Raw genomic sequence first — 24,957 nt, 5'->3', positions numbered from 1 at the left:
TGAAAAAGAAGTCGGGTTCAAGAACGAAGGCTCCAGTTCGCGGCATGCGTTCTCAGGGCGGACGGACCCCGGTACGACGGCCCAGTTAACCTACATCTGGAAAGTCTGGGGAACTCCGCATGCAAAGACGGCCCCGGTGCGGTTCGTTTGACTCGCTAACCACGAGAATAGCAGACAAATGTAGTCTTTATCCCCTTCGCATGTGTTGGGAAGCAGGCGTGGGGTCGTAATTGCAAGCCTCGCATTGCGTACACGAGCACTCCGAGGGGTCAGACTTCAGTTCCCTCAGGGCCGCTTGTTACCCTGCCGGCTGTGTCTGTTTCATTCTTCTGGTTGTGCACAGAGGTAGAGTACATCCTCGCTGCTTTTATACAGCGTGTTTTACGCGGTGGTCTCGAGGAATTGCTCTGGAGTACAGTCGGTGTTGGCATCGGTGACACTGCCGGTGTCTGCCTCGGCCCGCATGACTCCTGGCCCCAAGCCCGTAAAAACACAATCTCCTCGTGTATCCTTTTTGTTTGAGACCGCGTGCTTGGGGTGTGGCCGGGACGTCCATCCTCGTGGCGGCTTCTCTGTCTCGTACTCCTGAAGCGTCCAACGCCGCTGCTGTCACACCCCACGGCTTCACAATCGCAGTCACTTTCAGCGGCTTTCCTCGCGTCGAGTGTAGCGCTGACATCGCCAGTGATGACTCAACTTCAGGTTCGTGACTTCGTTTGTCGCTTGGAATAAATGGTGACCTCGCAAGTGCGCACTTCCGCAGCCGGCGAGGAGAAAACCGTAGCAGCTTTCGGCGCGTACTGTCGGGGACCCGCTGCGCGGTTCTGACGGAAGACTTTACTGTGACCCTGTTAAGTGCCAGTCTACGTCTCCACTGCTTCCCGTGCACGGCTACGGCTATACCAACGCGCTTCCCTCTGGTCCTATCGTGTTTGTGTGAACCACTTTTCCCTCACTGGCTGTTCTTTCGGAAGGCTGACGGACGTGGTGGCGAGGCTGGGCTGTCTCCCGTGTTCTTCGTAGTTCTTCCGATTGCCCACGCACCATTCGGAGTACGACAGAGGTGCGCCAGGCAGGAACTGCCTCTGAGTTTGGAGATAGACGAGATGACGTGGGGCACCCCTGTCTGGGATACGAGGTCTACCGGTCAGCACAGGAAGAGGCGTTGTTGCTGATAAAGAGTCTTCTTCTTTTTATTGTTCATCGGGAGCGCCGCGTGCGTGTTCTCTTTCCTCCGGTGCTATTCTCGGAAGGGCCGACAGAAGACCAAGGCTTTTTGACGGTCTGGGCTGTCCAGTGAAATGGAGAGTGTTGTGTCAGGTCAAGCAACTGGATGCAGGAGTTCCCATCCAGTGAACGATGAGCCGCACACCAGGGGAGCAGAAGCACATGCGGTGGGAAGGAGCGGACTGCAGTGCCCCCTTAGCGTAACGAGCGGTGAGTTAGGAGAGCACGGCTTCGGCTTTTGTGGGAGGGAGGACGCGCCGCAAGTGGACATGCTCTCCTATCTGTTTCCGAATCTGGGACCCCAGACACTCTTCCCTCCGGATCTGCATTCTCTCTGCGAGTATGCTCATGGATCGGCGGAACGCAGGACTGTGCAAGCACTTGAAGCAAAGAGTGGGGTTCCATGCGAACAACAGCCCCCCGGTACGCGCCTGGCATGGACCAAACTTGGACTTCACCATGGTCGCGAAGCTTGGTATCCCGGAAGCAGGGCTGTTTCTTTTGGCAGGTCACTCGGGGGTAATGCATAGGGGTCCACATTCTGTAGGCACAAAAGTAGGGATGCGGGCGCGATAATCAAGGCTGGTTCATGGTTGACAGGAGCTTCGCAGGGCAGTTTGGGATGCAGGAAGTCAGATGCTTTCTTGTGCCCTACTAACACACACAGCTTGTGCCAGCACACTGTGTATGCTATGTTCATAGCTCTATCTCCGGATTTCCCACTGCTGCGTTTGGGACGGGGAACCTCAGCACTGGGAATGCAATTCAGCCGCCGTCATAGAGATGTATGTCCCACTCAGACGACGACCGTTGGTCTTTTTCTTCAAACAGCACGGTAGTATTTTCTGTACATGTCCCGCATACTCTGCGCCCTGAAGTGAGGCCCCGCCGAGCCGTTGTTCAGAAGCGGCTATCAAGATGCGCTGGCTTCACAGCTGTCGTAGACAGTGCACGCCCAGCAGATCTCTTCAGGCATCATCCAGACAAGACGTGGGACATTTCTTGCTCTCCGCTCGTCTTTTTTTTAGAGTCCACACATAGCAAACTGCCAGGGACGAACCCGCGGCCCGGAGGCGGCTCTGCAGCTTTCCATTTTCAGTCCGCAGTAGCCGGTAAAGGATATGCGGCGACGGTATCCTGCTCAGACCGGAAAATCCTCGCACCGTACATGAACCAGCTGAGACAGGTGGAGCAATGGCGGTTTTTGTGTGTAGACAGGGAGGAGATGAAAGAGAAAAAAAAACACATTTTGAAGCAGAAGGTTAGAGCTGGTATTCCGGATTGTCTTCGGGGGGTGGTGTGGCAACTTCTCGCCGATGTCCAAAGCATGAAAAAGACAGGTATGGATACTGGATGCTCAACCAGCGTTGCAGCACGACAGACTCTTACGCGACAAGTTTCCATCAAACTCCAGCCTCTCAGCATTGTTCTACGAGGTTATCCAGACATAGCACTGGGTGTCTGCATTTATGGTGGCCTCGCTCTTGTCTGTATTTAAGATTCCTTCACTTTGTCCATAGCCATCTTATCCTCATGACTAAGACCCTGGAGAACTTTTCTATGCATGAGCGAGCCGATTTGCTGAGGGATGGGGTTGTTTCTGCTTGAGTGAGCACGGGTCTCTCTATATTTGTCTCTTATTAGTTTTTCAGTGGCGAACTGCGGAATAGTCTACCTGGGCTGCCTTCTCAGCTGTTCGTATTCTATGCTTTGTGCGACCCCATTTCATAATTGGACGGTGATTTGAATGTGTAACTTACTCGATGCTGCAGCTGGGTACGAGCCTGATCTGTACGCGCGGCTCGTAGCGTCTAGCGGCTGGACTGCGGGTAGCCCGACGAACCTCGGACCAATCATTGCCCGAGATATCAACAGAACCTTCCCAAAGCACGTCCTTTTCCGGGACATACATCAGAAAGGACAGCAAGTACGAATCCAGGTGTCCTTGCAACTCCGTGTTGTGTTGTTTCTCTTGTAAGGACTGTGTTGTTTCAGAAGCGCGTTTGGCGGCGCCCTCGCGGTATCAACCTTGCCATGCGCTCGATCGTTCGTTAGCTTCTCGTTTAATGCCTATACGTCGTCCTTGTAATGGCAGCGGCGTCGGCACTTCTCAGTGGCTTTTTGGCACACGCGGTTGCAGTCCTGTTTTGTAGGCACGCATACTGCCACGTCTCCTCGCGCTGGTGCACGCGTGTACGTTTGTCAGTTATGCTTTGCGGAGGTTTTGTGTGATGCTAGGCTGCTTGGCCAAGCCAGTGTGCATTCACAAGAACCGGTTCTTGCCGGTTGTCAGGGAATCCGCGTATTGTGTGGAGTCTCCACAAGCCTTCACTTTCCGTTTGGTTGGTTTTCTTCGTGGCGATGATTCTGCGGGACTGAAAGGGACGCACGAATGCGGTGCTGTTGTGTTTCACATCAGGCTCTTTTCAATGTCTTGAAGGCCTATGCGATCTTCAATCCCGATGTCGGTCAGTCGTGCAGGTATAGATTGTGTCTTCGGTGGAGGAAGTTGAAGACGCGGTGTCCGCTCATGATCCCTCCGCACGGCTGTCTGCCTTCCTTCACCAGGGTGTGTGACTATATTGAGTACCCTAGTCGCCTGTCAAGACAAGAAACATGTGTGCGAAAAAAGTGTGTAGTCTTTTTCCGTGCAGGCTACTGCCAAGGAATGGGATTTTTGAGTGGAATTCTCCTCATGTATATGAACGAGGAGGATGCGTTTTATATGCTGGTCTGCTTGCTGCATAAGTTCAACATGCAGGGGTTGTTTACCCCCGGTCTTCCCACACTGGAGAAGTACTTTTTTCAGTTCCAGCGGCTCTTCCAAAAGCACATGCCCCGGTGAGCAATCTGTGCGAAGGCTATCTGGCTGCTCCAACCCTAGTTGGGGGTCCAAGTTGGCGGGGCCCTGGCGCCCGGCGGCGGGAGCCAAAGAACACTTTGTTAGAAGGGCCGTGATGCAGCCAGCCCCGTTTTCTGATCTGTGATTCCGCGTGTGTCAAAGCCTAAGCGTACACTTCAGGAACGAGGGTGTCGAAGCCAGCATGTATCTTAGCGGCTGGATGATGACTCTTTTCGCGTACAACTTCTCTTTTGATTGCATCGTCAAGATCTGGGACGTTTTTCTTAATGAAGGGGAGAAGATGCTTTTCCGGACCGCCCTCGCCATTCTCAAAATTAAGCAGGTATGATTGTCACTTGAAGGCAAGCACAGAGAAGAATGTGTCTGCATTGTTCCAGCCCCCGGAGACAGCGATGTGGTGTAAGTTGAGTGCTGGCTTTCGGAGATTCTGTGGGCCGTCCCCGTTTTTCTTTGTACTGTATCTAACGCCGCCAGGCGCCGATGCGTGTGCAATATCTGCAGGACGCGCTGTTCAGTGCTTCCTTCGAAGCAATCCTCGAGGCGCTGAAATCGACGCCGAGTCAGCTCGACGCAAACGTCTTGCTTGAGACGGCGTTGAACATGAAGGTGCACAACTCAATGTTGAGAGAGCTTGAAAAAGAGTATTTTGAGCAGAAGCAACTGCAGCCACATGGTCAACTAGGAACCCAGGTTGTCCAAGACGCGTAGGGAGAGGCAGCGGTTTAGTGTGCAGCTTGGAATCAGTGTTACAGTGTCTCTTGTGCAACAGAGAACTTTCGGGGAGATTTACCCTGGCCGTAACACGGAGAACTCTCCGCTTGGCTGTCGTCCAGCGTTATGTTTGACGGCATGGGCACTCGTCCAGTTTTGGTGTGGGCGCAGAAGTTGCCAGCACAGGACCTCACAACCGCTCACCGAACCGTAGTGTGTTTGCCTTCAGCGGCTTGCCTATTGAAGTAGAGTACAGACACGTTCACTTGCACAGCAGTAGTCCGTTTTTGCAAAGGCAGATCCAAACTCTCAACTAGAAGAGAGGCGTAGTTGTAACGAAGTAGAGTGGAGTGAGACGGTTGCTACCAGGCAGGGTGTATCTACAGTCACCATCGGATGCTAGCAGGTCGCTGCAAACAATCACCTGCCCGGCTACGTCTTCCTCGAAACTCGCTGGTCCTCAACATGAGGTTTCAAGCGGCTTTATTGTACCTGCTTGGAGCAGGCCCCTACTCCTGCAAGGGGGATGTTAGGCAGGCGGTCAGCAGTTTCGCTGGCCTCTCGGGTCTTCGCCAACTGAGATTGGTGAACGAGCACAGGCCGCTGCCACCTTATAGGGAGGAGCGCCAGTGGGCCCGCTTTATTCAGCCGGTCTTACAGCCTGTTTCTGCTTTGGTGAATTCTGACACGGGCACCTCCCCAGCTGTTGAGGTGCCACCTGGTGCAGGCGCTAAGACGCAGCCGCCGTTGCTGGAGGCGCACCAGGCAGACGATTACTTGATTGTACCTCACACTCAGACCTACTGCGAGGGAAAGTCTATTCTACTCGCTCAGGATATCTCAACCGTAAGAAAACTGTTACGGCCCCAGGATTCTCGTCGCTGGTTTTAAGCTTTCGCAGGCAGGTGCCAAAGACGCGGAGGAAGCAAGGCAGATCTGCTCCGCTAGCCTCGAATGCACTTTTTTCTCCATGGGACGGGCGCACTCTATCGAGGAACCGCTGCCGGCAGGCTTCAAGACAAATGCACTCCCCGGGACAGGAGCGAGCTGGTACGTGTTTCGTAGCTTCATTAGGGTGTGAGCCTTGTTCAGCGACCCCGTCAGGTACTGTGACGGTACGGCGCACTTCCGCTGCTTTTGAAACGCATACTTCACGTCGTGTCAAAACCAAGGACAAGGGTGGATGAAATCAACGCGTAAAGGAGACTGGGTGCTCATGGTCAAAGGCAGCACGATTCAGAGTCAGTCAGATTCGACCGGTCGACTCGGAGAAGCTTGAACAGCCCTTTCTGCTCACAGGAGCTGCCCCGAACTATAATATCCACCTCAACACCCGAGCGGTAACATAGCGGTCGTACGGTGATTAAGTGCGCTTCCGGGCTACGATACGTCGGCAGGGGATCTGCGTTGGTGACACCCGCATCAAGAAAGTGTCTGGGTTAGCCTCGATATCGGACGCTGCCGCGATGTGAGTGGATTCTGCCGCAAAGAACAAACATGAAGCCCTGGAGTTCCATCCTCAGATGCGACGACAACCCGGCGTGCTCGTTCTTCATTGTGGTATGCGTTCGACGCCACGGAGCCGGCGGTTCTGAGAAAATCTGTCCTACAGAGCGCTGCGGATGAAAACGATACCCCGGGGACGCCGCGACAAAATCCGACCTACTTCTGCAGCGGTATGATTCACTTGCGCTGGTACGCGTATGCGCATGACTACACACCTTTCGCCTCATACAGGATCTCCCGTCAGTCCATCTGCCGAAGACGGATGGATAGTAGCGACCCGGAAACGCCTGGTGAAGGTAGGCCTCGGATTATGACATCAACTCCTATACGGTGCGCGAATCGAGGATGCTTCCAGGAATTGCGAGGCGCCCCCGTAAGTGCTGATGTCCGCCCTGGCACATGTTGCAGTGGCCACCACATCTGTCCAGGTTGAACTACGACCGGTCACGATTCCTGGTGCCAGACAAGGGAAAAACGGGTCCATCACCCAAGACGCGTACTACAAAGACAAGCCCGCTGGGACTGTGGTACCTGCGATGAGCGCACTCTAGAACCGCCACGACAAACGCGAATAACACTTTTTCTTCTTGTCGCGGGCCGCCTTTTTTCCACCTCAGACTTATCCAGGCTTCCAGAACATGGCATACGAAAAATTGCGAAGCTTTTCTGTACTGAGAGCAAGCGGTGTGGAGTATCATCGCAAGCAGTTGTCTAGCGCTTGCTATATTGTTCCCTCTTCCTCGCCTTTCTCAGTCCAAACTTCTTCCTTTCGACTTTCCGTGCGTCGACCGTAAGAAAACCAGCCCGCCGGAGAGGGGCTCGAACCTCCGGACGTTGCCGCGAAATCTCGCGTGCGACAGCGAGCATGATAGCTCCTGACTGCCCGCCGAGGCCGCCTCCATGCGTCTGCGGACACCAGAAACAGATCTGGGACGTGACTGTAGACTGCCTTGCTTCGGGCAAACCAGACTGGCCCGTGACTGGCCTGAACGGGAAACGTACCTCCGCGACAATGTCAAACTCCTTCTCCAAGTGCACCTCCATCAGCGGTGCAACACAGTTGTGAATCCACCACGGGTTATCCTGCAAATACTCGGCCGCGTCACGTTTGTTTATTTTGACTCTCCCATCACCAGGGATAAGGCGGACCCTGGCGTACGCCCTGGACACAGCAGTGTTACGAGCAAGCGGGTCCAAACTTGGGATGGTATTGCACAGGGACTGTCGTGTTGTTGCTACTTCCCGGCCTGGCTACTTGATGGGAGCACACTGGGCCAAGCCAGGGTTTGCAGTTTGCCTTGTTCCATACCTTTTTCGAGTGCCGCGCCCGTGTCCTGGCGCGACTGTCAGGGACGGTGGCGACGTCGCCCCTCCGAGGGTCTGGGGCTGTCCTTCGAAGTGGGGCGGCTGCGGGTGTACCCCGGCCTGACACGCACTGGTGAGAGAGCTGAGCCCAGCTGTGGCATCAACCGCACGTTCGGTCGGGGAGATCGGCACGTCGTGAATAACAGCAGAGGCGGACCATGGAGGCAGCCGAGAGGCATGCGAGTTTAGTGTGTAAGAGGGGATGCCCACCCTGTTTAGCTCGCTCGGGACGCAACGAGATAAGGGAGGTAATTTGAAAGGAAACGGCTGGCCATAAAATTCACGGAGCGAGGCCGCTGACATCAAGAAGCAGTGAGATGTGGTTGATGTTGACACAAATACCAGAAGACAACACGAGACGAAGCGGTTGCAGTGGAGGTTAGAAAGGGTCCCCCGTCCTCTGCTCTGCCGGCCCATTATTTCACCGTCCAAGAACGCCAGCTTACATGATGACTACGCACAAGCTGTGGTTCAGACGACTCCATCAACGTGCACTGTGTCTGGGGAGATTTTCAGGTGCTTGGGAGTATTCTTGCTACAGCACCGGGCTCCGTCCCCGTGGCACCCCAGGGGAGCGCTGCGGAGTCCTCCGATACTGGCTGGTCCGTGTCCTGTCTCCCGCTGGCATGCGCCGCTTGCATGAAGCCGATGGTCGCCTTCGCCGCTGCCAATCCTGGTTAAAAGAGAGTATCTTGGAAGGCTTCGCGTTGGTAGAAACCCAGCGCGCAGGGTTTCCAGCTTTCGCCTTGCGCGCGCTGAAGTGCACTTCCGGGTCTGGAACTTAAAAAAAAGCTCGCAGTCCTCGGGCCTACCCGTGCAGCCAACGCTCCGATAGTCATGAAGCCACGTTGTCTGGTAGGACACACAAATTTTCTCGACCCTATGAATTTCTCATGTCGGCGCAGCGGCGCCCTCATATGACTTCCAGGTAGGCATCAGTGTGTTTTGGCCTACAACACAAGGGGTGGCGCGGTCTGAACGATACTGGAAGCTGCGGTCTGAACGGTACTGGGAGGCGAGGCTTGGGTTTACCGAGGATCTCGGCTCATCTTCTCTCTCGTGCCGCTGTGAGGTAACGGTCTCCATAGCATTCATGGCGTCACCATGGGAAGGAGGAATTTAGCCGTAGCTGAGTACTCATGTTGCTTGGCGCGGGACCGTGTTACCGTACAGCTGTCGGTTCCAGAGACTGACGGAACCGCCGTTCTGCAAGCACGCCGTACTCTGCTGTTTCACTATACGCCGCTCTCCCGGCAGCAGAGGCTCCACCCTTCGACTGCCCTGCTTTTTCCTTTGATTCTATTGTCTCCCGCGATCACCATGGCGGGCCTTTTTCGGGGACCTATGCTCGCACGGGAGATGCGATCCAAGCAGCGGCTGATGCGGACACACAAAAACACACAAGATCTGCTCTGTTCGCCGTGCCTTGCTCACGGGGGTCACTTACGCTTTTTCGGAGCGCAGTCGAGCTTCTGCACGAAAAGAAGCCCATGTGCCGAGAAATGCAAATACTGCCAGGGTGGCGTCGATGACCGAGAAAGACGTTCTTACAGATCACGTCCTTCACCGACAGCCCTCTCATGTGACACTCTCTTGTCTCCAAAGGCAGATCAGTCTTCGCGGGTTGCTTGCCAGGCAACGAGACTGTCTCCGTGTTGTTCTAGTCCACACGGATCCGAGCGCGGTCCAGCACCATCGCAGCGGATTTCTTTCCTGTACAGAGCTTCTAACCAAAATTCTCTGTTTCCATCGAACTTGATAGCCCATCTGAGGTGCCCCTCGAGCCGCGTCGTCAACAAACTGTCCACGTACTCCTCCGAACGTAGTCTCAAGACCGAGGCCATCTCTTCTCGCGGCAAAAGAGCAGAGACAACCACGTCGCTTCTTGCCTCAGCGGCAAGTTATGCAACTGCCCCTTCAGAATCAATCGCTATTCACCCGGTGTTCCTCGAAAAGCTCCCGCTGCTTACAAGGCCCTCGGCACGCAGACTTCTTCCCCAGTTGTCTTTTGATAATCCGTCAATGATTCCCGAGTCGCCTCAGATGCCGCCTCTCGTCGTGTTCGTGAGGGAACAGAAGCAGTTGCGACCAGACAAGGTTCTCATTATCCAGGTATGCAGGAGCATGTGCAACAGTGCAACTGTCTAGGCCAGCAGGCCGACGGGAAATACCAGTATACTTCGCTGGTTCTGAACCATAGGACTGCTCTTCATTTCTACCTTCTTCCTCTTACCTGTTGTGCAGAAGCCGCTATGTGTAGCGGCTATCTGCGCGCTCACTGACTGCTCTCACGGTTGCCCAGTTGAAATGCATCGAAGGCTTGTCTCTCAACCGTAGAGAAAAGATCGTATCCCCGGTTTCAACGGCACCTCCGTGCTGGCGGTGCCTCCCACAATTACTGTCGGGGCGTTGGAGAGCATAGATTGTGCCTTTTCAATAATCAGTGTGTCTTGCCTTGCTTAGTCCACCCTCGCTACGCAGGAAAGTAGGCTGCGCCGGCTTTCGCGTTCCGCCCGAGTTTCTACTGTTCCGTGGCCTCCTCAATTGTATTGTGCATCCACCGCTTCTACGCGCGCAAAGGTGAAACCTCCCGCACTGGGAGGCAGTTCCACGTTCAAACAGGGTGTCAGTTAATTTTGTGGTGCAGCGTCTCGCAAACCACATAAGTCATTCTTCGAGATATATGGTCCTCCTTACGTGATAACGCTTCAGTAGGACTGATTCCCCTTGAAGTGTCCCAGTCCAGTCTGCTGTGCAACACTCTAGTGACGTATCGTACTTTCAACCTATGTGGTTGTTATCTAGCTGACTGAATACACCCGTCAGTTGAGTTCATCATAATCTGTATTCTTAATGCACGGGGGCTATGTCGCGCACCCTTGCACGGAACGTGCTGCACCAGATGCGCGAAACTGACGGACATCGACCTGCACCTAGAAATTGAGAGAAGTCTCGAATCACTAGGTGATCTTTCTCTACCCCCGCTCACCTCTCTTTACCGCAACGGCCATACTGGTTCGCTCTCACAGCTACGACGTGCATGCAGGTTGGCGACTTCTTCGAGGCCTACGGCGTCGACGCGGTTCTTCTTGTAGAGTACTGCGGCCTGAACCCCATGGGAGGAAAGGCGAAAGCCGGATGTCCCAAGCAGAATCTGCAGCAGACACTTGACTGTCTGACGAGCGAGGTATACTTGGCATTCAGCCGCACGCCTACTAGAATACCTTCCGGATGAGCGATCTCTCCACGTCTCACTGTTCAGCCCTTTGCCTCTGGTCCGCTTACAGTAGATTCTATCCACTTCCCAACTAGCTCTTTATTTCTTTTGCTGAATTTGGTTTAGGTCTAGAGACGGACTGTGCAGAGAGGTCTCCGGAGTACTCCGCGCAAAACATGTAGTCGTTCTTGGTTTCTCTGGAACGTACGGAGGGGCTGGACTACGGCTGCTGACGCAGCTAAGGCAGCGCCGTCCCAGTCTAGCATGGAACGCATTCGAGAATAGCTCCTTTTCGGCGGCGCGTCGTATGGAAGCGCCCCGCGGACGCAGGATCGTCTCGCAGTCTTTCGGTCGCTGACACAGTAGTGGGATGGCGTTGCTGCTCCCAGAAAGATCCTTCTGTCAAAGCACGCAGAAGGACTTTGCCCGCCGCTTCACGTTGTGAGCCCTTCCGATCAAGGGACGCCCCGAGTTCCTGACCGCGTGGAGATTAGCATCGAAGCTGCACCTTTTCTTCTCCGCGGACGTGGTATAGAATAGCAAAAACGAAGACACGGAACCACTGTTGGGCTCCCGATACGCAGATGCTGCAAGCTGTTCTCTACGTGGGTATACGATCGAATATGCGTCCGGTATTATCTAGAACAGGTCTGTTGTACCAAAGTGAAGTCAGAAGGTCACTGCAAGCTGGGCAGTTTTTTGCGCCGGTCTCAGGGCTTTTCGGTCTCGATATTCGAGGAAGTCGCGTCTCCAGTGCCAGCAACACCTGTCGCCGCGACGAAGACACGCAAGCTGCGAGTGCTGACGCAAATTGTTTCACCCTCATCGCCACTGTATCTTCCAGCTCACGTGCCTCTGTTCGAGGGGGAAATCGGTAAGTATCGAGTCACCTCACCACACACTCTCTACCCTTCGGTCGTAGGCGTGATCGTCTTACTGGGAATCTAGAGCTGATGACGTCGCTCGTCGAGTGACGGCAGTGAGTGCCCTACAGCTTCTTCACTCCCTACTCCAATCACGCTGCGGCGGCCTCATCTTATTCTGGTAGTGTCCCTGGTGTGTGCTTCCCTGAAGCGACCCGGGTTGGTCGGCGTAGATTTTGTGTAACCCCTTTTTGCACTCGGAGGCTGACTGCGTTTTTCCTTTTCAGGGGCCCATACACCCGAGTCGCAACCGCTCTTCTCGCTCTACTATTCACCTAGTTCGGGATACTGCTGCGGTGTCATAAACGTGCCTCTCCGGACATTGCGAGTCGAAGGAGGACTGACAGCAGACGGTGTCGAAATGTACATTACAGCTTACAGTGGGGGCATCCCGAGAGGCGAACTGTTCGTACATCAGCATTCAGCTTCTTTTTCCGCCCTGAACAGGGCCACGCAGTTCGCTCACCAGTTTTTTCCGTCTCTGAAGAAGACATTTTTCAAGGTGGGTCTACAGAAGTGAAGTCAGCTCCCCAGTCTTCTCGCTGTTTTGGCATTTAATGTCGGCTCATTCGCATAGGCGCGGTGAGAAGATCCTCTCCGCTATTCTGTTGCACGCATTGCGCGTTTTAGGTTTGTCCGGAAAGACTGTGCTTCGTATTATTCGCCTTTTGGCGGATGCTCACGGAACCCGGAAGAAGCCAAGCACGCGAAGTACGTGCCATCGAACCGTCTTTCCATCAACCTGTGGGCCTGTGTGCTGTGACTCGGGCGCTGACTCAGCTTTCTCTAAACTGCCACCGGGACCGCGCCTGCCTTCTTTTTGGCACCGACCGTTCTAGTACCTATTTCGGAGCGGTTCCGGTTAGTCTTATATTTGTCACTCCCTGATCAGAACCGTTGTTCGCTTACTGGGAGTATAATTCTGTGTGTGTGTGCGCCACGCAGGACTACAGCACACCCTCGGCTTTTCATCAAGCTGTTCTGCAACACGTCGCTGCCTCGCTTCAACTCCCTTCCAGTCACTTCACTCTACAGTCACACCTCGACTATTTCTCACCCTGTGTCGCTAGTCCAGAATCCCCATCAATGGGCTTTGCTATTCAGTCTGGCGGCGTGTCTGCGCCAGCCTCCTCTGATTCGAGCTTGACTTTGTCTTCCGTTTCCCCCCTCTCACCCGGAGAAATCACCATCTGGAAATCGGAAGAAACAGCGGAGTTTCCAACTTCTCTCGGGCTTCCCGGGAACGGACCATCTCCTGCTGTTCTTCGCAGCACGGAAAGTGAGGAGAAGAGTAACGTCGTAAACAGACTGCCTACCACATCTCCTTTCATGGCGACAGCGCGCCCGAAGTTTCTTCGGCCCCATCCGTTGAATATCTCGACAGCTTCCCAGTTGGGTCTGCTGAGGTCACTGCCTCGACAAGCAAATCTGATGGCATCAACCGCGGCCTCCCTAGTACCTCCTCTTCATCTGGCCGCTTTGCCGCCAGGTGCACCTGTTACTGCTGCCCGGTGAGTCATTTGTTTTCATGCTCTCATAATCCGATTGGGAGGTGTTGCCTGGGAAGACGTGTGTCAAACATATCGTGCGGTATGGCACGGGTGGGAATCTATAGAATCAGGCCGTTCCGAGAGGAGCAGGAAACAGATAGTTGGCGCGAAAGCTTGCTTCTGCAAGTTTCGGAGGGCGTCCCTCATGGCCACGAAGCGCAGAGCGTGCCGCCGCGTGTATCCAACAGTACAAACTAGCCCGCTGCTTTGTAGCCAGTTGGTGTGCAAGAGTGCACTCTAGTATACATAGTGTAGCACCACTCCCCGCGTCGAGTACTAAATACTTCAGTGCCGTCGCCGGGCGAACATATGGCTGACCTCGCACTGTGCAGCTCCTGCAGCACCTAGGAGGACCCTTTTTCTCCCCGTTTTGGGGCCGCTCATGGTTGCCTTGCAGTAGCGCATCTTATCAGTCCGCTCGGAGAGCTTGATGGGCCCCCTCCACCATGTTTCGAGGGCGCGGATTAGAGGACTCCGCTGCTCGGAAGACAGGAAACAGCGCTGGAGGGGAGTGGGAACAGCCCCGGACTATAGTGAACCCTGTCCACTACAGTGTTGTGATGAGTCCGTTGAATGATGTAGCCTCGGCCTGATCATGACGCATGCGTCTTTCAGACGGACGAGGCCATAGACAAGTTGAGTCCTAGAGACCGGGCGGAATAAAGGTATAGTTACGAGTGAGAAGGCTCGCGAACAGACCAAATCTTCAGTGCAGACCGATCTGTATCCCCAAGGCTTGCGTCAGAATGCCCGCCATGCGTGAGGAATTCTTGCATCCGAACGCCAGCTTAGATTGAAAGACCGGACCGCATCAGCCCGGCCTTTGGCTCTGGCGGTTGTATTTGGTTGTCCGCAGCAAAGCTGTTCGACTGCAAACACAGTCCTCAGCCGTATCCGATGCCTTTATGGAGCTCTACGACGTAGGGTTCACGCCCCGGTCCGGGGACCTCCTTCCTCATTTTGTTGGACTGTTTGATAAGGGACAAAAGGGCGCCGCGTCACCGGGGAACTTGACGGCAGGCACTGACGGATCAGCTTCTTCCCTACTAACAGCAGGGTGATTCAGACCACTGCACGTGCGAGTGTGTATGCTACCGCAGATTCCTCCAGAGGCTGTTGCTTTTCCCGCCTCCTCACCATGTCGCCGATTCGATCCAGAGTATCCTGAGCCAGCTCGTTCTTCTTGACTGTAGGGATAGTCGTGTGTCAACTGCGTTCATGAAAGGTTTCCAGCAGCTGAACTCTTGCTGCTCCAAGGGGCAGCCTGATGCATCTTTCGCGCGCGAGTCGGCTCAGACGCAGCAGGAGCAAGCTTTGTCACCTCAACGGCGCGCCAATGGCCGTCCCGAGAGGGAAAATTCTGCCGTGGAAGCCACCTCTGAGACCGAAGCAGCAATTTTTGGGAAGAGGGATGAAGGCGGTTTGAAGGCTGAGCCAGATGGCTGCTCACACAAAGAATGCGCGACGGGGCACGACCTCCCTGACGAAAGCCCACTTCTTGTCCCAGTTACCAGAGTCTTAGATTCTGGTCGAGTTGTTCAGCTTGTTTCTTCATGCTCTGTGAGACTCTTTTTCCAGCTGTCACTTCCAAGAGCGCAGAGCCTACACTGACACTCTCTGATGGGGGATTGCCTGGCCGGAGCTACTTGGCCGTCACTCGCCCCACTAGCAAGGATTGCTGGTAACTTTTGTAGGCACGTGTTTTTTACAGTCAGGCAGTGCAGCTGGAAGCGCATGTCGATGTAAGGTGTTACCTCGTTTTGGGGAGCTGCCGAAAATGAGACACCCGATGTAAGAACGTGCGGTGGAAGTATCTTGATTTCTCCGAGCACTTCCACTTTTAACGCGGCAGTCCGTAGTAGTGGGAGCTCAAGGACCGCGGCGCAAAGAGTCCAGCTTTCAGCTGCCTCTACACAGTGAAACTACAACCGAGGATGTGCCCGACGAGGAGACGTTTTTTAGCAGATTGCTGCGCTGGAGCTTTTTCTTATCTGCGTTTGTATTCATCGTTGGTCGACCCTTGTAACTGCCCCTGTACTCACTCTCCGTCAGATGAGCTGTGCAGAGATTGCTGGGTCTTTGACAAAGCGACGTGGACCTCGAACACGGAAACGCCAGCCTCACTGAAGTCGCGGACACGTGCCTCTCGAAACAGTGCCGATTATAGCGTTCGCGTGTTGCTGGCGGAGGAGATCAGGGCGTGCACTCACCTTTGCTGGTGTGCACTTCAGCTTACCTGCGGTGTGTTTCCCCTTTTCTCAGGGAAATCGTCGTTTCTTCCTTGACCTCCTGAGTCTCCTAGCACCGACGCGGTATTGCTTGACACGGTACCCGGCCTCTCTGTTGAGACCCCTCTTGAATGTGCTACAGCACGAGGCTCAGCAGACTGTTTCTCAGGGCCGCTTGCTGGCAGGGGTGGAAGCCGCTATAAAGTGCATTGAGAAGGTAGGACAGCCAGGGTAGAGCAGTTACAGCACGCGAAAACGCACGGGGACACTTTTGAGGAATTCCTTCACTTCTTAACGGCCGAGGGCTTGGGTTGACTGGACTGGCCGCTCTAGTCGTCGAGCTCGCCCGGTCTCAGTGTAGGCGTCTAATAGAGGGAAATCTTTTTTTCAGGAGACTAGATCTCTCTCTTCAGCGGCGCCGCAGCAGAAGACCCTTTGACGCCAGTGCATCATTCGAGCAGGCGCTTCTTACGCATCATACTCGTCCTGTCTCTCAGCTCCGCGTCTTGCATGTAAACCTCCAGTGCGCCGGGAGGACCTTCAGAAGGTCAGGAGCAGGCGTCTGACAGGAAATAGGCAACGCATGTCCTGCCGGGCGCAGACCCTCCTCCGTGACTGTGAGCGAGCACCGCAGCTTTCCTTCCCAAAGACACACTACGCCAACCCGTGAAGGCGACGCACAGTGACTGCATCACCATACACATGAACAGGCCGAGGAGTTGTACCGTCATATCAGCGTTGTTGCGTCCGGGTGGCTATCACATCACCCGGTAAAAGCATTGCTTCGGCAAATGCCTGTCTGTCTGGCAGACGGCTCGAGTCTTCATCCTTTACTCCGCTACATACAGTCCCGAATGGTATAGTCGGCTGTCTCTTTTTCGAGTTTGTCGATCTCCGCTTTTACCACCGCTTCAGGTCGTTTTGCTCGAAGAGGAAGATCAGCAGGAAGCTGCAGAGGCCGCGGCCGCCGCGGCCATTGCAGCCGCGGAGCACATAGGCCGGCTTTGTGCGGCAGGACAGGATACCGTGCCCGGCCCGGAGATCGCATCCGTTTTTATGCCTGACAGCTTAGCGGCGTCTGCACAAGCTGACGGAGTGAAGTTTTCGCAGCTTCGTACGAGAGCTGTTTGGAGAACCCAAGTTGAAGTGGCACAAGAGAAGAGCAAAACCCCAAAACCGTGTAAGGAACCCAGACCAGGCGTTTCTTCACCCATTTCTTGCTCGCCGGGTTCCGCCGAGATGCTCGTACCCGGTGGGGCGATTTTCCCTATCAACACCCAGGATCATCGTGAATCCAGCGCTGCACGTGCAGCAGCCCTGGCGGCCTTTGCAAGTGCGGAGGCGTCGCGGACTGCAGCTCGGGCAGTGTCGCAGGCTGCTGGAGGGCTTGCAGCAAGCAGCGGCACGGAGGGACTACTACCGATACTCGACGACTTCTTCCAGAGGATGGTGAGAGGCGGCCCTGCTTCGCATTGCGAAAGTTGAAGATGTCTCCGGATTGCGTGTGCGCGAAAAGGACAGGCAAGCAGGGCGGCGGGAAGTAAACACCTCCGCAGTGGCGCGGGATTCCCGCCGAAGAAGAGGGACGCGCACCCGTTGAACAGTATGCACTGAATACTGCCGAACGTACGACCAGCTGCGGTTGTGACCACAGTGATGTCGCCGGCGGGTATCGACATTGGTGCGCGTGACCTTGCAGCTGCGAAAGTATTCTTTACGGCTTTGCAGTACCACACGGCGTGATAAGCCGGTGTGAAAGTGGAGACGCGTTCCATCCCGGGTGTTTGCGTGCCTTCAGGAGCGCTTTCGCGGCCACGTTCAGCCTGCGTGTGTCCCGCACGCGCACGCGGTCGTCGCAGCCGCTGTTGATGACCTCCTTGTTGCTATTTTCGAAGACTTTCTGGGCCTCCCTTCGCTTCCTTCCTTGCCACGTTTGTTTGTTGTGACCGGCGCTGTCCCCGGTCTTGCATCGTCGGTCGGCGCTTCCTCATCGTGCTTTGAATGCTGTGCATCATCCGCAATGCCCGACGCTTCCACCAAGGCGCAGGTCGGGCTTACGTCCCGTGAAGTCATCGACCTCTATATTGTTCGTCACAACCGTCAGCACGGCGTAGAAACCTCATCAAACCGTAGGTGGCCTTTCCCAAGCCCAGACGAGTCGGCTCGCTTCTCACCTGATACGGACACGGAAATCTCAGATGATGCCCTTTTGCAAAGTATATCACTGCTTCAGAAACAGCGTGTGTTGCAGCTTGCCTCTCTGTCGGGCGCGGACGCTCAAGGGGAAGCAGATCTCCAGCGGCGGATAGGGGCATTGCAGAAACGGCTATGGGGAGACCTCTTGAACGAGTCAGTCTACCTAAAAAAGGTCAAGCCGCCTGTCGAGGTTCCGAAGACAGGCACTGGCCAGCGTTCAAAGGAGTCAAGAGAGAGCAGCGACTTGAAGCGGAAACAACGAGGCACTAGAGAATCGTCTGTCCGTCAGCAGCGAAACACACCACAAGGTGGCGAAGAGCTCCACGTCCTGACGTCGACTGAAGCGCTTTGCAAAGCCGGTGACTCTCCAATTTGGCAACACGACTTAGGTATGAGCGAGGCTGAAAGAGGACTGAGGGACGGAGTGGAGACGATGTCCTCACTTCGCAGGCGTGACGGGGGCCGAGATGCAGACGCAGGCAGCAGTGTGCAGACTTCCCCGTTGAGGTGGCCCGGGAAGCACGCGCAAGGCTGGGCCCGTGCTCCCCTTGTCAAGCCTGACAAAGCGAAGGACAGGGCAAGTCACGAATGCGTTCATTCCCAACAAATACCGGAGCATCCACGAGTAAGAATGGTACTTCATCTGAAGAACACAGATGGCCCTGTGCATCCGGCTTCCCACATCAGGCCATCAGCACGTCTCATACGTAGCCCGGTCGTTGCTCGATCGGGAAGGAACACCTTCAGTAAGTATCTCTGCAAGCTCGGAGAACCATGTGGGTCAGAGGGAAGAGGTGCAGGTACGCCCTGGCAACGTATCAGAGCAAGTAACTGGTGGAATATCTTAGTTGCGCCTTCTCGACATAAGAGAACGACCCTCGTACTCTGCGCTTAGAAGCCAGGATGAGAATGTGCTCCTCGAAAGCAACGGCAGGCACCGCTGACTCTCACAGTCCTCCGCGAATGAAAACGGGACGAGTGCTGATTGCCGACGTTTCTGGCCTCGCTCCATCTCCCTCAGCCACTAAAACAGAAAGGACGCTGAATCCCTTGGCAGCTGGTCTGCAGAGCGAGCTGAGGTTGATGTGTTGACTCCGCCACCTTGCCGTTCTCTTTGCCAGGATAGAAACGGGAACCAAATTACTTCAGCCTGGACAACACCACGAGTAGCCGCCGCGGTCCGTGCGTACGCGGCGGCAACAGCTTTCGCATCTAATGCCGTGGAGCGTCAGCTGCGCGAGCTCAGCAAGAAACTTCAGCCGCTGTTGCCGCATATTCTTCTTGCTTCGCATTTCATCATAATTCTTCAGGCAAGTATCTGTAAAACACGGGTTGTGCTGACGTGGCGTAAGGGGGCCTCGACTTGACCGCGTGCACGGGTGCCAGCAAGTGAAGTTAGGCAAGGGATCTCCGCACGTTATCCCTTCATCACATTCTTCGATGCCGCTCCGAACTTAGCCTTGGCGTGCGTGCCTGATGAGGAAAGCGCAGGGAAGAAACTCGTATCAGTCTGGTTTTTACAGAGGTGGATCTGTGAGCGCCTTCGACGCGGGATTCTGCGTCAGAAGGCGTTGACGCAGGTGCAGCTGCAGAAACGGTGGAATCAGAGAGGCAGGTATCTACACTACAGAGACGCCTGAGAAAAATTCCCAAGTTGAGTGGTTTTTTCCAGGTTGTGCCTCACTGCCACAAGTGGCACTGCAAGTCCGCAGAAGGCCCGCGAAGACACGATACGCACACTACAGGGAAAGCCAAGCAGCGCTGTGCTGTATTTTTACTTTTCTCCTTTCAGAGCCTGAGCCAGCACGCTTCATTCGCAGCGTCCGAGGGCTGGAACCTACCCCGGCTGCTGGATCAGAATGAGAAGCCACAACTGACCGTTCAGACCCTCACGCCGTATTACATGTCCCGCCCGGATCCTGCGACTCTTCGGGAGCAGTTGGAGCGAGTGGCGCACTCCAAGGGAGAAACGCTAACAAGCAACGTGGCGGACTGGGGTAGCACAAGGACACTAGAGCCAGCATTGCCGACAGCACTCTGTCGCGAGAGGGAGCGAGGCGGTGGACAGCCAGATCTGAGGGAGCTCCCGACGGCTAAACAACCCTCACACAAAAGGGAACCAGTCAGCTACACTTTTGACATGCGGGGCCTCTTCGTCTTGACTGGGGAGAATATGGCCGGGAAGAGCACCTTTTGCCGTTCTCTGCTTGCTCTTGTTATCCTGGCGAATGCAGGTAAGGCTAGGGGTTCCACCCCCCGTTACTGCTTCAGGCCGCGGCTGGCGCCTAGTGATGCGGCCAGGGATGTTGTGTGTAATGGAGACGGAATACACCGTTTGTGCGCGTGCGTTGCTCTTGTGTTGATGAGGGGCACGCACTCATACTCTGCAACTGTGTCGCGTATCCTTGGTTGCATCGGGGAGTCCAAACAACACCGCAGTGAGGCACTCGTGTCTGGAAACCGGGACTGGAGAAACGAGGTGGTGCCGGGTGGTCAGTCAGCGGAGTGTTCCATGAATTCAGAGGACCTAAGACTTCTTTCCCACCGGTGCCTGACTCGTTGTTGCATCCTCGCTCTTCAGGTCTCTTTTGTCCGTGCGGACCTTCAACGGTCGTTCCCCGGTACCGTGCGTTTTTAGCGTCGTCGTATCTTTCGCATGACTCGCCTCTAGAGAGCAAGTCGTTCTTCTACGAGGAGCTCTCTCAACTCCATCACATTCTGTCCCAAGCCAGGAGCTATTCCGAGTCGCGGAAGTCAACTCTCTCGTCATCGCTGGGTCTCAAGCCTCGATCTGATGTCTCCTCCTCCGTCTCTGCTTCCTCGTCACCTTCGTCTCCGTCGTCGCCTTCGCCAGTTCCCTGCTTTCCTGCACCGTGCTCGGAACCCCCTGGAACTAGGACCACAACCCCATCGCTGGATAGAGCGCCATGCGACGCCGGGGTTTCCATTGTCTCACAGCCACCACCATTTGTGATGATCGACGAGCCGTGCAAAGGGACAGCTCCGGAGTGGGGATCTGGTATGCCGTATTAGACATGAGCTTGAGGACTCCACTTCACAGCTTGGAAACATGCGAAGTACTTTTTTCTTCCGGATTTCGCAACGGCCGGCGAAAATGAACTGTCGAACAAAGCTTGACCGAAACGGACCTGGCCTAGTCTACAGCCCCGCCGGGTATTCGTGACTGTTGCATGGGCGTATGATGCCATTCTTCCTGTCTGTGATTCAACGTTGTCGGTTACTGCACAAGGTGATGGGAAGGGAACGAGAGGGTCACACGCTCGCAGCGGGTGATAGTGAATCGGGTGTCTGCAGCTCATGGGGTTCAGTCCGGGGTCCGGATGAAGGCTAGGCAAACGATTTGCCGTGTACGTCTTTGTCCAAGAGCGTCTCGTGAAAGAAGCGTTCATGAACAACTATTCGAAGCCATTATACTTCCTAAAAAAGCCACTGTGTGCACGTGGGGCATTCGTCGCCAGAGGCGGTGCTGTATTGCCCAAGCGAGAATCAGGAACTATTACTCACTGTGCACCGACTCGGAGTACGCAATGAGTAAGGAGCCCGGCAGCCATGAGATATCTCGCACGTATTTTTTTTCGCTGACGTATTCGTGTGGAGTGTTTGCTCCTTCTCTGTGTGTTGCAGCGTTTGTCGGAGCTGCTCTCGAGCTCTTGGGCGGCTCGAATACCCATGGAGTGCTCTCTACGCACCTTCATCGCGAGCTCATTCGCATGCCCTTGCAACTGCATTCCAGCGTTCGCTTCAAGCGTATGGGTGTCCGCCAGATTGCGCGTTTTCAACACAACGCGAACCGCTCTCGTGATTCCGCGTGGCCTCCACTTCCGCGCAGCGCGACGTCGCCTTTTTCTGACTGTCACTCACGTGCCGATGGTGCACAGTCGGCGTATCTTCGAAAGGAGAGTGGCGCAGTAGCCGCCCTGACAGACGCGCTGGACAACCTTCATTTCGAAGAGCACATTCACACATTCGAGCTTCTGGACGGCGTGTGCACGGACAGTAACGCAATGCAGACAGCGTGGAAAGTCGGGATGCCTCAAGCTATAATTGCGCGTGCCCTTCAGCTTCAGAAGCATCTTCACTCTCCGCCTGTGCAGAATGTTTCTGCCCGAGCCGCCACTGTGATGGCTCTTCATAACAGTGACAGTGCTAACACAGCTGCCACAGGCGAGAGTCCTCCTCCGCTGCAGGCTACATTCCAGCTGGGTACTGCGCGCCTGTTGCGTGGGCAGCCAGTGCGGCACCAGGAGAACGAGGAGGCAATCTCCGACAAGATGGCAGGTTCAAGTGATGTACCTCCTCCCTTGGTACTCGAGGAGAATGGCTTGGCAGGTGGGGGAAATGCTGCTTCATCGAGTCCGGGCCCAGATACACAACATAACACGCATCGCAGCGTCGACCAAACTTTAAAGCATGCGCACTCGAGCACCGCATCCGTGGAGTTCATGGCACGCTTGAAAAACGCACTCGCAGAAACAGTGCACATGGTAACTCATGACACCGCGAAAATTAAGCGCCTCGTCCAGGGGAACGTGGTATCTCAGAAAGACGGAGAAAGCAGTTTTACGCCGCAGACCAGCGGCCCGCCCACGTCCCGTCCTCAGATTGTTCAGCTGCCCCCTTTATCCAGTCAGCTCATGCCACCTCCGACGTGGCAAGACGGCGCTGCATGTGTGTACCTTCTGGTGGCTCCGGGGAAACCGCGAAGGAGTGCCGGACACAAAGCCTACATGGCGATAGCTTCTGAAGAATTACAGAGACCATCCTCTGTCCCGGACGGAAATCTCCTGCAGCCAGCTGCATTCCATGCTAATGTGTATGTCGGAGAAACAGAAAGACTGCTGTTGCGGCTGCAAAGCCACCGGAGGTCGCCCTTGTGGGCTCACGCACAGGTCATTGCGGTCAGGGTTGCCGACAAGGGCGAGGCCCTAAGGACCGAAACGACGCTTATCAACAGGCTGAAGGGGGAGGCTGGGGTGGTTCTGTTTTCGCTGAAAGACGGCAACAGAAAGACTGGTGTACGTCGGTTTGGTGAGAGCTTGACGGAGCACCTGCGTCATGCATGGAGGCAGGGAGCTGTCGAAGAGAAAAGTTCGTATCTTTGACGGATGCAGAGGTGGAACCGGCCCGCATTACAAAGGCGACTGGAACGTGCCGGCTTCAGCCGTCCTTCGCCCGAGCCGTTTTCGCGGTGTCTCTTCACCACTGCCAGTCTGAGGAAGTTGTAACTGTCTCTTTCGGGCGTCCGCGTAGCACACAGTGACCCTCCACATAAATAAAGCACTTCCGTCATGATTCCGAGAATGGTGTGCTGTAGTGAGTATAGCTGCCCTGGCTCGCATTGTGCTGCTTCCGGGCGAGCACAGATTTTTCTACATACCCGGTCTCGCTGTAGGCTTCCTTGAGTCACTTGGGAAAGGATTCGGATGCGCGGAGACGCTGTCCTCGGCCAGCGGAAGACGGTCGAAGTACGGTACTTCAGAGAGGGGGATGTGGCTATTTGTATCCGGCGGGCTTGCCAAAATCCTCCTTAGCTGCTGTGACGGGTCGCCCCGAGTGTCGAACTTTGGTGCCGAATGCACTCGCGGCAGCAGGCAAACTTGTTTGCGTTGTGTAGTGCCTTGTCTCTCTGCAGGGAACCAGGGGCAGCCACGTACTGACGGGGCAGACGGTGGCTTCTTGAGCTAGATCTGGTGGCTGTCTAGAGTAGCTTGACCGCGGTCTGTATTGGATTCCCGTGCTACTCTAATCAGTTTTTTTGAAGCTAAAAGTAGGTCGTGCCATGCTGAAAAAGCATGGCATAAGCTATTTTTGGCAGTTGCTTTTCTCATGGATTCCTCTCGATCAGATATGCTGTAGGCCAGCGCAATGCCGCCCGTGGCGCGCCGCGGAACTTTCAGTCGGCTGTGTCGGATCAGGTCTAAGTATTACAACTTCATATTCTCAGTGTCTAATGTCGGAAACATAACCTTGACACCGGAAAAACCGCTCAGGATGTCCGGCGGGTGGCGCGTCGTGGTAGGCGTGCCAGGCACTGCTTAAGGGAGCTTCAACGTGTTCGCGCGCCAACAGGGGCAGAGAGGGGGTGGCAAATACTAGCAGGCGGAGTGTCCAGTCTGACAGCTACTCGCGAGATGCCCATGACTGTAGCGGGGGGTGCCGCGGCCATCCCCCTTGTTCGACATACATCTATAGTTCACCGATCAGTGATAATGCGCGGGGTTACAGATAGTATCGGCGGATACGCACGGATCGACTGAGACTGTCATTCACCTCCGGAGGCATTCTCCCTTGAAGCACCAAGGACTCCGCACCGTTCAACACGCGTGTCAACAAAAGGCGCAACTACGTGGAAGCCGGTCCCAGGGTTTCTGCGGCTTTGACAGCTGATAGTACCTCGCACGCACTAGGAGGCGGAGGATAATCGACTCGAGTCGTGATCGTCCTCGAGCGTAATCGGCAAACCAGGCCTCTGTCGAGTACACTCTTCTCGCTCCCCCCAGGTCTGTTTCCACTACAAAGCCTGCCTGAAAGCTAGGGCATAGTTCCCATTGGTGGCATGCAGGATGGCGGTGCTGGCGACGTTCTTCTCTCATATTAGAGTCCGTCTGTCTGCCGCCCGAAGCCGCCGGCAGCCGTTTAGGGTATCCTTTCGGCCTTCTTTTGGCGGAGTTCCGACATTTGGTGTCCAGGCTTTGCGCCGCGGGTCAGAAGCCCGCTCGACCAGGTCGGCTACTAAGTAGTGTTGTGCCTGCACACCAGTCCCTCAGCGAGAAATGTGTTTGTGAGTTAGAGTGCGTGCNNACTCCTTGGGAGCCGGGTGCTGAGAGAGCCCGGTGAGTACTCCCTGGAGCCGGGTGCCCGGATGGAGCGGTGCAGGTTACGTAGCAGACTACTTAGTGGTAGTCCGTAGTGCTGCTCGTAGCCCGCTACACCGGGGTGGCTGAGAGACGCGACACTACCGATGCATCATGTTAGATCATAGCGACGAACGGTGACGGAAGAGGAGAGAGGAATAGTAGTTAGATCCTCTAAGAAATGAGTGTCGGTACTCACCTTCCGAGTAGCTTAGGGAACTCTCCTTAGTGGCACGTTAGCAAGTGGCAGGAGATTGCTCGGGAAGAGATATTCGCGGTTGTTTCCGATCGTGCCG

The 24,957-nt window shown here is 55.2% G+C and overlaps 3 protein-coding genes across 3 annotated transcripts; all 3 read left to right on the top strand.

Moving 5' to 3' along the window:
- Window positions 1-177: 177 nt before the first annotated feature.
- On the top strand, window positions 178-4,798 carry CSUI_003798 (tbc domain-containing protein). The gene is made up of 6 exons (XM_068063993.1): window positions 178-2,567; window positions 3,000-3,154; window positions 3,647-3,708; window positions 3,882-4,068; window positions 4,250-4,412; window positions 4,592-4,798. Exons 1-4 carry the CDS (start codon window positions 2,015-2,017, stop codon window positions 3,973-3,975), a joined length of 864 nt encoding a protein of 287 aa, XP_067924028.1. The 5' UTR covers window positions 178-2,014; the 3' UTR covers window positions 3,976-4,068; window positions 4,250-4,412; window positions 4,592-4,798.
- A 2,132-nt stretch (window positions 4,799-6,930) lies between these two features.
- Window positions 6,931-8,193, top strand: CSUI_003797 (uncharacterized protein). The gene is made up of 3 exons (XM_068063992.1): window positions 6,931-7,213; window positions 7,310-7,469; window positions 7,617-8,193. The coding sequence occupies exons 1-3, from the start codon at window positions 7,208-7,210 to the stop codon at window positions 7,859-7,861; spliced, it is 411 nt and encodes a 136-aa protein (XP_067924027.1). The 5' UTR covers window positions 6,931-7,207; the 3' UTR covers window positions 7,862-8,193.
- Window positions 8,194-8,359: 166 nt separating this feature from the next.
- On the top strand, window positions 8,360-23,756 carry CSUI_003796 (muts domain protein). Its single transcript, XM_068063991.1, has 12 exons — window positions 8,360-9,784; window positions 10,719-10,859; window positions 11,604-11,763; window positions 12,040-12,314; window positions 12,758-13,323; window positions 14,463-14,922; window positions 15,625-15,807; window positions 16,506-17,039; window positions 17,389-18,411; window positions 19,579-20,020; window positions 20,368-20,805; window positions 21,432-23,756. The coding sequence occupies exons 1-12, from the start codon at window positions 8,777-8,779 to the stop codon at window positions 22,907-22,909; spliced, it is 6,708 nt and encodes a 2,235-aa protein (XP_067924026.1). The 5' UTR covers window positions 8,360-8,776; the 3' UTR covers window positions 22,910-23,756.
- The last annotated feature ends 1,201 nt before the right edge of the window (window positions 23,757-24,957 follow it).

This window comes from Cystoisospora suis, assembly GCF_002600585.1.
Source record: "Cystoisospora suis strain Wien I chromosome Unknown contig_1716, whole genome shotgun sequence".
Taxonomy (NCBI): Eukaryota; Apicomplexa; class Conoidasida; order Eucoccidiorida; family Sarcocystidae; genus Cystoisospora; species Cystoisospora suis.
The sequence above is the reverse complement of the archived record's forward strand: the minus strand, read 5'-3'. Positions and strand labels throughout refer to the sequence as shown.